This window comes from Ceratotherium simum, chromosome 12 (genome assembly GCF_057802395.1).
Source record: "Ceratotherium simum simum isolate JZ-2026a chromosome 12, ASM5780239v1, whole genome shotgun sequence".
Classification (NCBI taxonomy): Eukaryota; Metazoa; Chordata; class Mammalia; order Perissodactyla; family Rhinocerotidae; genus Ceratotherium; species Ceratotherium simum.
The window spans coordinates 3,646,230-3,660,015 of record NC_141911.1 but is presented as its reverse complement, the minus strand read 5'-3'; the positions used below and the strand labels follow the sequence as shown (position 1 = coordinate 3,660,015).

At 47.4% G+C, this 13,786-nt stretch overlaps 1 protein-coding gene across 3 annotated transcripts in view; it reads left to right on the top strand.

Moving 5' to 3' along the window:
• LOXL2 (lysyl oxidase like 2) overlaps nt 1-13,786 on the top strand; it is a 91,950-nt gene that overhangs the window by 23,497 nt on the left and 54,667 nt on the right. For all 3 annotated transcript variants that reach the window (XM_087437321.1, XM_087437320.1, XM_014789845.2), the window contains exons 2-3: nt 4,913-5,334; nt 11,779-11,954. In XM_087437321.1, the coding sequence (XP_087293447.1) occupies nt 4,983-5,334; nt 11,779-11,954 (528 nt within the window). In that variant the 5' untranslated portion in view covers nt 4,913-4,982. The remainder of the gene's footprint in view (nt 1-4,912; nt 5,335-11,778; nt 11,955-13,786) is intronic.

The window sequence follows — 13,786 nt, the reverse complement described above, 5'->3', positions numbered from 1 at the left end:
TTGAATGTGGTGAGATTTGCTTTATAACCCAACTTAGAGACCATTTGGGTAAATCTTGCATGTGCACTTGAAGCGAATCTGTTTTCTGTAGTTGTTGAGTGTGCTGGGTAGAAACTTGTCAATTAGGTCACTTTTGTTGATCATGTCATTCACATCTTCAGTGCAAGGATTTTTTTTGTCTGCTTCTTTTGACAAAAGGTGTGTAAACTCTCCCACTGTGATTACAGATTTGTCAGTTTTTTCCTGTTCTGTCAGTATTTATTTAATACATATTGAGTCTATGTATACAAATTGAGAAGAGTTATATCTTCCTGTTGGATTGACTTTCATCATCATAAACTGTCCCTTGTTGGACCAGTAGTGTTTCTTGTCTTAAAGTCAACTTTCCCTGACTTTGTACCAGCTTTTTTTTTGGTTAATATGTGCATGGTGTATCTTCTTCCATCCTTTAACTTTAAACCTCTCTGTCTCCTGTAAAAAATTTAAGTAGTATTGTTTTGTTAAATCCATTCTGACAATATTTGTCTTTTTATTGGAGTATTCATCTAATGTAATTACTGATATAATATGGGTTTAAATCCAACATCTTATGGTTTTTTTTCTATTTGTGATAACTGTTCTGTATTACTTTTTCTCTGCTTTATTTCTTTAATTTTGGATTAATCAAGTATTTTTTATAATTCCATCATTTCCCTCCTTTATTAACCTGTTCATTCTCTTTTTTTTTTTTTTTTTTTTTTTTGCTCTTCTTGTGGTGATTACCATAAATATTACAACATACACCTGGCTAAGACTGTTAAGACTTGCTACAGTCTAATAGAACATAGTACTCTTACCACTTCCCGGATAGTGCAAGAACCTTGAAACACTTTCCATTTAAACCCCTGCTGCCTTTTGTGCCATTGTTGCCGTGTGTCTTAATGATTTTAAACCACACAAGACATTGTTATTGCTTTACACAGTTGATCTTCATTTAGATTTATCTACGCAGCTCTCTCTCCATACCCTTCATACCTTCCTGCTCCTCCTTGCTAACATCTAGGATTATTTTTCCTTTGGCCTGAAGAACTTCCTTCAGTATTTCCATCTTGTGGATCCTCTGATGACAAATTCTCTCCACTTCTGTCTGTCTGAAATGTCCTTATTTCACCTCCATTCTCTCCAGTGGGTACAGAATTCTAAGCTGACTTATTTTTTTCATCCCTTTGAAAATGTCATATGATTATCTTCTCTGTTTCCTTGTTTTTTGTTGAGAATCCAGCTGTTCGTCTTATTGTTGCTCCTTTGAAGGTAACGCTCCTTTTGTACTCTGGCTGCTCTTAAGATTTTCTCTTTGTCTTGGATTTTCCACTCTTGGATTTTGATGTGCCCAGGTGTGGTTTTCTTTGTAAACTATAGGTGTGGGCTTGATATCTTTCATTAACTTTGTATAATTCTTGGCCATTACCTCTTGAATATTTCTTCCACACATTCTTTCTCTCTTCTCCTTTGGAATTCCAATTATGTGGATGTTAGAGCTTTGTAACACGTAGAACATAACTCTGTGCCCCAGCTTCTAGAGTTTAGTCCTTCAGGGACCCCCCCGTCTGAAAGCCTGGAGCTGTTTAACAGGGCCCTTCCTCCCTGGCAGGCTCTGAACCCAGATTTTTGTCTCCCCAGTCCTTGGAGGCTGCCTAAAGCTTTGCTTAGCTTCTCAGCCCATTGGCCACTGCCTTGGAATTGCCGATGTCTGAAGGGGAAAAGCAGACACAATGTCAGCCTCACCTTGCTGCACTTCCCTTCTCTCTGGGTTCTTGGCTCCCTGAGTCCTTGCTAACTCGATAGCTTTCCATTGTCTTCAAATATATGCTTTTGGTATTTCATCTGCCTTTCCCGGCTATTCTTGGCAGGAAGGTTTGTCTAATACAAGTTAGTCTGCGCCATGGCCAGAAATGACAAAGAGATGGCTGCTACCTGGGGCGAGGGTCTGGTAGAGCCTGACATGACAATAGTGTAGAGCAAAAGCAAAATGCCATTTTAAAGGGAATCAGAGAAGACATTCATTCTGATAGAGCATCTAGGAAGGTTTCCTTGAAGAATGGGAAGGATTGTGACATATGCTATTGGGAGGGAAGAAGAGGGAGTGGGGATGGGGGCACGTTGATCTATGTGGAAAAACTTAGATCAAGATAAGCTGGTATGATTGGATAGGTGACATGTGAAGGGCTGGAATAAGGGCAGGGGGAGAAGTGTTGCTGGAACTGAAGCTAGGAATGTAGGTATGTGCCAGATTGTAAAGGCTTCTATGTCCTAGGCAGAATTGGGACTTTTTTTTATGTGTGGTAGTGGATCGTTGACGTTTTGGTAGCTTGAGAGTGGCTAGTTCTGGCTTTGCCTGCACTAACTGTGCAACTCCAGTCAAGTCCTTAATCCTCTCTGTTCTTCATTTTGTCCCTCATAGAATAAGAATTACAGTCCCTGCCTCCTCCACCCATGCCTCAAGGTTCCAGTGAGGCAGAGACAAGCTCGTGAAAGCAAACGTGCCTTGAAGGAATGAAGTGTGTCCAGGACAGAGGAGGCAACATTACTAGTTTGTCAGGCTGTGGTCTGAAGGGGGCTATTGCAGGAACCCCCACAACTTTCTGGCCTTGTTTGTGAGTTGCAGAATGAGTATGGCTGGATCTCCTATGAAACCAGAGGGCCTTCCGAAGTCCTTGGTCCTGACTGTCCCCTGAGCACTGGCATCTCTGCCCTGGCACCCCCCACAGGGGACTGGGCACTGCCTGGCCATTCCGACAGACGTGGAACTGCTTCTCTGCAAGTTTGATCATCCCTCCTGGGCAGCTCTGGGCAGTTATCTGGTCCTTCCTTATGGTGAAGTGCCACGAGCCTCTGTACCTGGTTAAAATGGAATGTATTATGCCCCCCTCTAGCTTCCTCCTACTGGTCCTGGTTTTGCTTTTGGGGCCTCACATCCCAAATCTACTTCCTCTTCCATGAAAGACTCCTGCAGTGCTTTTAAGGTAGTCTTCCCCTCTCTCTAAATTATGGAAGGACCAAGGCACATGGGCTAAGTATTTATGTTTTGCTCTGTGACCTCACTCTGGAATTCTTAGAGGTAGGCTCCACCTGGGTATAGTGACCACAGTCTTGAGAATTTAACTTTTTTTAGCAAATGCTCCTGTAGTGCTTATTATGTGCCATTCATTCAATCTTCATATCAATGCTGTGAGCTAGATATGATTATGATCCCCATTTTATAGACAGGAAACGCAGAGGAGTTAGATATTTTGCCCAAGTTTGCACAGCTAGTAAGTATCAGAATGAGGATTTAAACCCAGACCGTCTGGCTCCAGAGTCTGTGCTCTTTCTACTCCGCTGTCCAACCCTTCCTTGCCCAATGGCAGACCACTCGGCCCCTCTGCTGTTTGTCACAAAGAGCTTTGTGCCTCCCCACTGTGCAAAGATCAGGCTGGTCTCAGCCTCTTGTACCCCTCAGGGACAGAAACTGTGAAAGGGGATGGAATTGTCAGCAGGGCGTCCTTGGCTTCCCCGGGGTGAGAGCTGTCCTCAGGGCTGCTCTCAGAACTGCTGTTTGCAGAAATGGCAGTTCAGCTACGGACAGGGCTAAGAGCTGTTCGAGGGGGCTTTGCCTCTGACCTCCTCATTCAGCGGCCTCGCCGCCTTGCGGTCCAGAGTATAAGGCGTAATGAGGTCAGGGCTGTGTGTGGGCAGCGTGCTGGTGTGTCTGAAGACCTGCAGCCTGAAAGCAGAGCCACAGGAGGGTTCAGATGTGTGTGCAGAGAGAACAGCAGCCCGTGAGCGAGGAAAGACGGAGACTCAGAGCCTCCTCGTGTTCTTCTCAGCGCCTGGAAGAGGCCATTTCCATCCAGGTCAGTGACGTCCAGTGGGAGTACCTGGAGAACTCCCGTAGAACCTCCTCAATGCAGCATCTCAGGCTCCGCGCTTCACCAGGGGCTCAGTCCCTGGAACTAAATCACCTCCTCGTTCAGTAAATGTGTCCGTGGTCCTATAATAGTTACTCTGGAGGAGCCAAAGAAGAATGGGATACAAGTCCTGCTCTTGAGAAGTTTGTACGCTACTTAGGGATATGAAAGTGTATGGGAAGAGTGAGAAGAATGTCTAGATAATAAGCCCGCCCTGGAAGTGAGAACCCTGGAGGCTGCTTCAGCAGGAATGTTCCATGGAGGAGGTGGGACTTGAGCTGGCCCTGGAGAACGAGAAGATGTAGAGATGGGGGAGGAGAAAGAGGAAGAGTGTGCTGCATACCCTCTGCTTGCCCTTTGGACCTGCTGCCCTCTCACTCCATCATCCTCTGTGCCCCGGGAGGCCAACCGGTATAGACTCAGGGTGGGTTTGCCCAATAGGAGGCACTAGAAAGAGACCAGAAGACCAGAGGAGGGTGAGGTCAGGCATTTGTTCCGCCTGTCCCTGTTGCTGTGGGCTGGCTCTGAGACGGTCACTGAAGCCACAGCCCCGAACAGGCGGCCCTCTCCATCAAGCCACTCTCTCTGGTTCTGGTAACCACTCCCACCCCGGCCCTTCAAGCCTGGAGGTGGTAACAGCTTTCCTCTATTGCCAGCTGGGGAATCACCCTCTCCTTTGTTCCCTTCCCTGAACTCTGCCCACACCTCTGTAAGATAGTCTTTTTAAAAACTCTCCTCAAATTAAGTCTGTGTGTGCTGTTTCCTGCCAGGAACCCTCCTGAAAAACACCGTTTTAGAGATGTGGGCAGGTGAGTGGGCAAAAGAGGTGGGAATTCGCAGACCTGTCTGGCTGAAACATGAGGTGGGAGAAAAGAGGAGGTTGGAGAATCACTAGAATGTGAAGAGCTTTACATATGAAGCAGAGTAGTATGAAATCCCTGGACGTTTTGTAGGTATCTGCAACCTTCCTCTCTCCTCTCTTCCAGGAAACCCCTGCCTGTTGCTCCTGACTGCCCGGTGCCCGCCTCCGTCAGAGCCTCCAGCCAGAGGGCAGGGATGGAGAGGCGCGGAGGCTCCTGCTTCGGCAGTTGCTTGGCTGTGCTTTGCCTTCTTCCCTCCCTGAGCCTGGCACAGTACGAGGGCTGGCCCCACTACCCCGAGTACTTCCAGCAGCCGGCTCCCGAGTACCACCAGCCTCAGGCAACCTCAGATGTCAAGATCCAGCTGCGCCTGGCAGGGCAGAAGAGGAAGCACAACGAGGGGCGGGTGGAGGTGTACTATGATGGCAAGTGGGGGACTGTGTGCGACGACGACTTCTCCATCCATGCTGCCCATGTTGTCTGCCGGGAGCTGGGATACGTGGAGGCCAAGTCCTGGACCGCCAGCTCCTCCTATGGCAAAGGGGAAGGTAAAACACTCTGTGCTCTGGGACCGAGTCCTAGTGTCACCTGGAAACCCCGGGAACAGGCTTACCTGTGGTTAACCTGGTAAAGGGAGCTGCAGCTACTGTCAAGCATGAATTCCTGATAATACACCATCTGGGCGACCTCCTGTGTTGGTGCAGGAGTGGGCAGTGGAGGGCTGCTGGGGAGGGGCACAGTGATCTCCCGTCTTGCTTTGCCTGGGGGTTTCCTGGTTTTAGCAGGCAGAGTCTGGCATCCTGGGAAACAGCTCGTCCTGGGCAACCCAGGTGGGTGGGTGGGTGGCCCTAGGTAGGGGCTGAAGTCAGTCTGTGCTCCTCTCTCCAGCCAGGTGCCCACCTGGGCTGCATCAGCCGGGGCAGGTGTGCCTTGCTCCCAGTCGCCCCTTGGAGGAGTGCCTTTTGCTCTTTCTCACAAGGCCACCCACAGGCTGGCGTTCCCTGCCTCTCCCCACCTCCTGCCTTGCAGGGTTCACACTTTTCACGCGTTAGCCCGTGCTGTTCTGGGCTTGGCCATGACAGGAAGAGTTGCTTTGGGTTTTTCACTTGATTGGCCTATTCTTTCCTCCTTTGTTAAGTTCAATCAATATATTTTAAAAAAATTGTTTTGGTAAGAGCTTTGAGAGGGGGCAGGTGTTGGAGCCCAGAACCTTGAGCTCAGTCCTGTGCTGACCTAACTAACTAGGTGCTTTATAGGAAGACACGTATCCTCTTTGGCCTCAGTTTCCCCATCTGGAAGTTAGGCTGTCGAAGAACTCCTGAAACTCTCGTAGTCTGTGATCCTAAGTAGGAAAGTAGAAAAGGCTGTGGCATTATTTAAAAAAAAAAAAAAAAGAAAAATCCAGGAGCTAAGTGTTCCTCCTCCCGGGGTTGGGAAAGCTAAAGCAGCCCCTCACCCTGGCCGAGCTGCGGCACCGGTCTCAGCAGGGTCTGGCTGTGGGACTAGAGCGGAGGTGCCCAAATGCACGTCCTGGACTAACGGATTGCTGCCATGCTGACGGCGTGAGAATCCCCCGGGGGACTAACCCATGATATTCTGGGCTGAGGTCTGGGCTGGAGTCTAGGACTCTGTAACTTTTGGGAACCTCCCAAGTGATTGTAAACGTAGCCCGGTTTGGGAGTCATTGAAATGAGTCATTGTTACGGTCCCTTCCAACCCCTGCTTCCTGTCATTCTAGACATCATGGGAGCAGGGAAGTCCCACCTCATGCATGTCTCACCCTGTGCAGGTGCATGTGTGCTGTTGGGGTGACAGGTCGAGAGACGGCGCTTGGCGCACAGTGCTCTCTGAGGCTGAGCATGGCTCCCTGTGGTGGCGAGAGTGAAAGCGGCCGGGCTTTTACTTATTTATTTATTTAGATTTGATTTTTAAAGATTTCATTTATTTATTTTTCCCCCCAAAGCCCCAGTAGATAGTTGTATGTCATAGCTCCACATCCTTCTAGTTGCTGTATGTGGGACACGGCCTCAGCATGGCCGGAGAAGCGGTGCGTCAGTGTGCGCCCGGGATCCGAACCCCTGGCCGCCAGCAGCAGAGCGCACCCAACTGCTAAGCCACGGGCCGGCCCCAGGCTGGGCTTTTAGAACCCGTTTCTCATCTTCTTTACAAAAACACTGCCCCACACTTCCACATCTCCGTTCACTCTGCTAGCTGAGCCATCCAGGGGTAACATCAGATTTATGTTTTCTATTGCAGGCTCTCTAAGCCTAATTATTTTATAACAAGTGCTTTCCAATGACTATGGGGCTTTTCCAGTGACAACTTTACTTTATTTCTACCCAAACTTAACATTTATCTGTCATTAGACAAGCTGGGTGTGGTTTTTCCTCCTCCTACATTCACCTGCCCAGGGGTGAGAATAGGGTGCCTGGAGAGGTGGGTTAACCTGGCTCAGACTTTGCCATCCAATGATGATGAAGGGAGAAAAGTTCAAAGGAGTAGAGGGAATATGCAAGGGAGGGATTAAAATCATGATCTGTGGGGGTCCGGCCCCATGGCATAGTGGTTAGAGTTCAGCACCCTCTGCTTTGGCAGCCTGGGTTCATGAGTTCGGATCCCGGGCATAGACCTACCCCACTCTTCAGCCATGGTGTGGCAGTGACGCATATACAAAATAGAGGAAGATTGGCACAGGTGTTAGCTCAAGGTGAATCTTCCTCAAGTGAAAAAAGGAGGAAGAGTGGCAACAGATGTTAGTTTGGGGTGAATCTTCCTCAGCAAAAAAAAAAGAAAAAATCATGGTCCATGGAAGGTACTACATGGAGGAGTTAAAGGGCTGTGGAAAGCCGCTTGGCTGGATCCGTTGTGGGTCTCTGTTGAGATTCCAATACTAGAAGGAGTATGCCAGAAAGATGGGGTGGGGTGAGGTGGATGCACAGCAGAAGAGTTGAAATGGAGATTGGGGAAGGAGTGCGAGTATTGGTAATGACAATATCTAAGCTATGACCATGGGGAGTAGCTGACGTAGGGTGGAGGAATGTCATTGGAGAGAAGAAGTAAAGTAACCAAGAGGCCGAGAGTCCTGGAAGGGTCACCTGTGTGGATATTGAAACCATCAGGACTTAGGAAAGGAGAAATATCAAAGAGAGGAAGGGAGAGACAGACGCTAAAACAATTTTAAACCGTCATGTGTCCAGGACTTTAAGGATTATGCAGTCTACATAACGTGATGCTTGGTTTACATCATGAGAGACCTTTTAAATATAAATATATTTGAATTTCATCAGCATCAGTTTAGGATTTTTAACACTGGGTACATGGTGGCCACTCAGTAAATATTAGCTGATTGATTCATTTTGGTTTGGGAGAATATTAAAAACAGTTGGCAAGCAGTACTTGGCATAGTGACCAGAGAAGGTGAGCAGTGCCCTGGGGTGTGCTCCGCTGGGGCTGAGCCTGCAAGTTGGCTCTGGGGTGAACTGGGAACACTTCAGCTGAGCCTGTAAGAGGTGCCCCTGCAGGAGTGCTCACTGTCCCCCCTCCTCTGAAGTTCAGGCTGAGGAATGAAGCCAGGGAGAGCACCCACAGACCTCCCTGGTTTCCAGACTGGCCTGTCGACGGGTCTCTTCACCGAAAGCGTCCCTGAGCTCACGGAAATCGTGGGACCTTTTAGAAGTTTCTAGAGGGGGCAGCTGCCCCATTTCCACCCTCTGGATGGGCCTCACAGCAACCCAAACCTCAGGTGGTTGCTCTCCCTTGCCTGTCTTCAGATCTGAGATCAGATTTGATCCCCGTGCACCTCCCACTCTTCGGATCATGGTGACAGAGCCAGCAGATGACCACAGTGGGGCCCCGAAGATGCTAACTTGAACAATATCCCTTGCCCTGACAGCCCAGGGGAGCACTCTGGCATTCAAGTGGAAATTCACTTATGATTTTTATCTTCCAAATGGTCTATTAACTTGTTTGTACATCTCTTCTCCTTACATCAGGAGAAGTATTTCTTAGAGTTAAGTGAGTGGAAAGAGTAAAATGAAGTTTTGCTTATGATTGACCAGCCTTTTGTGTCCAAAGTTTGAGCCCTATATGTGTCCCCAGTGCCACTTTCCCAGCAGCTCTGAGATGGCATCTTCTGAACTGTGTCTGAACCAGTCTGCGTTCCAGCAGGCAGGACCAGAGCTGATTGCTTTGGAATCAGGACAGTCTAGTGAGAGGCATTAAGCGTTCAGAAAAAAAAAGTGTCATGAAATCAGGCCAAATTAGTATACCGTGCATGTTGATGCTAACTCAGGCTAAGCAGAAATTCACATTTCCACCATCTAAGAAAAAATAACTGGTGAGAATACCTACAAAGTAGGATTATTGGAGGTGAATTGAAGCTACTTCAGAAAGCAGCTTCTTCAGTTAAGTTAGTTCCCCTGAGCACTCCAGGGTGCTAAATTCAAATGTTCCTTATCAAAAAGTTGAGCAGGTCCTGTGGTATCCGTTTGCAGCTCTCTGGGCTTCCCATCCCCTTGCCCCTCAGGGTAGTTTCTCTCCCTGCAGATGGAATAGGGCGGAGGGTATCTTCCGTTGCTAGTACTTAGCAAGACAAACATTGGTTTGTTGTTGAAACAGCAATCGATTAGGGAGCATATGTTTCAGTGGAGCTTGGCGGCTTGGAAACAAGGCCAAATTGACAAACCAGTTGGAAAACCTCAGCCCAGATGTTTTTAGTAAGCTCTTTGCTCCCCACAATGCATCTGAGGCGCTCTCGTTTCAGCCCTGACCAGCCATTCATCACAGCAGACACGTTTCAGCGGGGCCTCGAAGTCAGAAGACTGGCCTCGTGTCCTCTCTGACCTTGAAGAGCCTCAGCTTCTCCTTAGTTTTCTCATCTCTACAATGGGAGTGTTTTTATCTGCTTTTTCCTTGCATCATGGAGACAACAGCATCCATTCTTTTTCTGACTTACTGGAAGGAGGAAGGGGAAAGTGAAGTTGAACATGTGCTATACACATACGGTATCTCATTGAATCTCCATGGCGACCTGTTTGTTGGGTATCATTGTTTTCACTTTACAAATGAGAAGCAGGCTTGATTAAGTAGTTGACCCAGTCATGTAGTGCCCAAGCCTGAGGCAGGGGGAGTTTGAATCCAGGTTATCTGGCTCCACTATACCATGGAGTCCTAAATGGAGTCATGAGAAAAATGAGAGGTTTGATTTTGTTTCCTTTCATTTTGTTGTGGCTCTTATAAAAATCACTATTTGGAAACACTCTAGCACATTTTTAAAAATTTTTAATTGTGGTAAAATACACATAACATAAAATGTGCCATCTTAACCATTTTTCAGTGTACAGCTCAGTAGTGTTAAGTAAATTCACATTCTTGTGCAACCGATCTCCAGAACACTTTTCATCTTGAAAGCTAAACTTTATACCCATTAACAACCAGTCCCCATTTGCCCTCCCCCCCACCCCTGGCAACTACCAGTCTACTTTCTGTTTCTGTGAATTTGACTTCTGTAGATGCCTCATTTAAGTGGAATCAGGCAGTCTTTATCTTTTTGTGACTGGCTTATTTAACTTAGCATAATGAACTCAAGGTTCATCCTTGTTGTAGCATGTGTCAGAATTTCCTTCCTTTTTAAGGCTGAATAATATTTCAGTGTAGGTATATACCACAAGTTGTTGATGGACACTTGGGTTGTTTCCACTTTTTGGTTATTGTGAATAATGCTATAATAATGGGTGTGCAAATATCTTTTCGAGACTCTGCTTTCAATTCTGTTGGTTATATACCCAGAAGTGGGATTGCTGGATCATATGGTAGTTCTATTTTTAATTTTTTGAGGAAACTCCATACTGTTTTCCTTAGTGGCTGCACCATTTTACATTTCCACTAACGGTGCACAAGGGTTCTAATTTCTCCACATCCTCGCCAACACTTGTTGTTTCCTGTTTTATTGATAGTAACCATCTTAATGAATGTCAAGTGGTATCTCATTGTGGTTGACCCTCTAGCACTTTGCACCCTGAATTCTCAACTTAGTGGAAATCAGGTGAGGGCACAGGAGGTGAGCAGTGTTCTGTGGGGCATCCCAGGCAGATTGCCCGGCTGCAACCCGGCCCTGCCTTCACCTGAGTTCTGAAGCCTGAGGAGGCAGCTCTGTGGGTTAGTCTGGCTGCTCCATCTCTGAATCAGAGGGGAAACACGAGGAAGTGAGAAGAGCACTGAACGGGGAGTCAAGGACCAGGTTCTGGGCTCGGGGGGCGGGGGAGCCTTGCACAATGAGCTGCCCTCTCTGAACCAGGCTCTGCATCTGTGAAGTGGGAGTAGCAGTGCCACCTCCTCCTCTTCCCTGAGGTATGGGAAAGTCAGGGGAGGCAATACATGTGAAAACACCTTAAAAACTCGAAACCCTCGGTTGCAGGATAGCTTAGGTTTTCCTCGAGGGGTCAGAGTTCAGCCTCTGCTGCAGATGGAAGGTGAGTTTGACTTGTCCCACAGTCAGTGTAACTAAAATCCTCCTCCTCATTACCATTTTAAGCAGCTGTGGGCCAGTGATAAATGAGACATGTGTCATGTATCATCTCTAATCTGCACACACCCCTGCAGTTCAGGTGTCATTATTATCCCCACTTTACTGATGAGAAAAAAGGGCTTTGATCAAGGCCATATAGCTAAGTGGCTGAGCCAGAATTCAAACCCAGCTTAGCATCCGAAGTCCCTGCTCTTTCCACTCCACGATGTGACTTCCGGGCTCAGCTCTGATTCCTGTCCTCATCATCTTCAATCCACCACATCCCCAAACCACATCAGCTGCCCACTCTGGCAAAGGAATCCAGATGGTCTAGAACTATATGCAATATCTTAACATACTAAAAATCAATTGATGACCATACCAGCTGCCAAAATTAGAGAAAAATTATCTTATGACATCGGTGCCCCCAACGACTCAAACCTGCTTTGACGTAGTACTTGGTTTTTTCCTTCTCTGCTTCCTTCAGGGCCCATCTGGTTGGACAATATCTACTGCACTGGCCAAGAGACGACCCTCGCAGCCTGCTCCTCCAATGGCTGGGGCGTCACGGACTGCAAGCACACAGAAGATGTGGGTGTGGTGTGCAGTGAAAAAAGGATTCCTGGGTTCAAATTTGACAATTCATTGATCAACCATGTAGAGGCAAGTCATGCACTCTTGATGTGAATTCTTTCCTTCTTCCATGTAACTCACGTCTTGCCTACTCATTCCAAGAAGTGTGTGTGAGCCCTAAGGACGTGGATGTAAGCCAACTTGATTTGGTGTGGGGACAGGTGAGGGGAGGATTTCTGGAAAAGGCGATAACATCAGTGGAGAAAGGGCATTCCAGACACAGAGAATGGCTTGTGCAAAGGCACAGAGGCGCAGAAGTGTGAACTGGGGATAAGGAGATCAGTATTGCTCAAGACTGAAATGTGAATCTGGGAGTGGTGTGAAATGAAGCTAGAAAGGTGAGCATGAAGGGCCTTCTGTGCTATGTGCAGGAGCTTGCCCTTTGGGCTGGGAAGGTGTATTAGTTCTCCATTGCTGTGTAACAAGTTACCACCCAGATTTTGCAGATTCCAGCAACAAACATTGATTATCTCATGTTGTTTCTGAGGGTCAGGAATCAGGAGTGGCTTAGCTAGTTGATTGTGCTCAGAGTCTGTCATGATGTTGTAGTCATGTTGTCAGCTGCTGCTGGGGGACCCTCTCCCACACTGACTCATGTGGTTGTTGGCAGGCTGTAGTTTCTTTCTGGCTGTCAGCAGGAGCCCTCCATTCCTTCCCACGCAGCCTCTCTAGAGGCTGCCTGAGTATCCTTAAGACGTGGCAGCTCTCTTTCTCCAGAGTGAGCAATTCAAAAGAGAAAGAGAGGGAGGGAGCAAAACATGGAAGCCACAGTCTTTCATAACCGAATCTCAGAAGTGGTATACCATCATTTCTGGTATTCTATTGGTCACACAGACCAACCATACACAGTGTGGGAGGAGATTACCAAAGAGCATGAATACAGAAGTGAGATCATTGGGGGCCATCTCAGAGACTGGCTACCTGAGGACAGTTGTTCCCAAAGGATCAGAATCACTTTAAAAGTGCAGTTACTCGGACCTCACCTGCTGAATCAGAACCTCCCACTAAAGGACTAGACTATTTTTTTTTAAGCTCTGTGGTGTTGCCAGCCTGATCCAGGGCAGCATTTGGGAATGGCAAAAGAGCTTGTGACTCTTTTTCTACATTTATGGCTAAATTTCAGATTTAGCTTTTCAACGAGTTCTTCACCCAAATAACGAAATTAACAAAGAGTTATTGCACTACTCTCATGTGCAAGGTATGTGGAGCTCAGGGCAAGAGGAGTAGGCAGCCAAGACTCCTTCCTCAGGGAACATGTTGGATGTCGCCCCCAAAGGGCTGTGGGGTCTGCCATGAGTCCAGCCGAGGAGCTTCACTGTGCGTTAGCCTCCAGCTGACCCCAGGATTGACGCTGAAGGAAAATGACTCTTGAAATTGCCTTATTTGGGCTCCAGAGGAAGTTCTACCCAGGCTGTGGTCTTTACATTTTCCTCTCATGACTCATACCATCCTGCTCTTTTCTCATATGTTCCTAGAGCGTGCTGAGTGCGCTTGGGAACTTGTTGAAGCCTGCGTTACAGCACAAAGAAGGGTTTCCAGTCTCCTCTCAACCAGCAGGGTGAGACTGCCTCTAGTCGACACCCTTCAAACGCTGCAGTTTTATTTGAGATAACCAGAAGAGATTGTTACAGAGCTGATATACTTGATGATCTTAGGTGTTCTCGTTACTGATGACAGCTTTGCTTTACTGTGGAGTTTATGATTTGGAGGGTGGGCTTGTCCAACTCAGTTTCACCCTTTCCACCTCCACTCTTTATAACATCATACAGAATAATTAGCACCCACTTATCTGTATCTCATCTTTCCAATGAGATTGGAAGCTCCTGGAAGGCAAGAGCTATATCTTATTCACCAGTGTATCC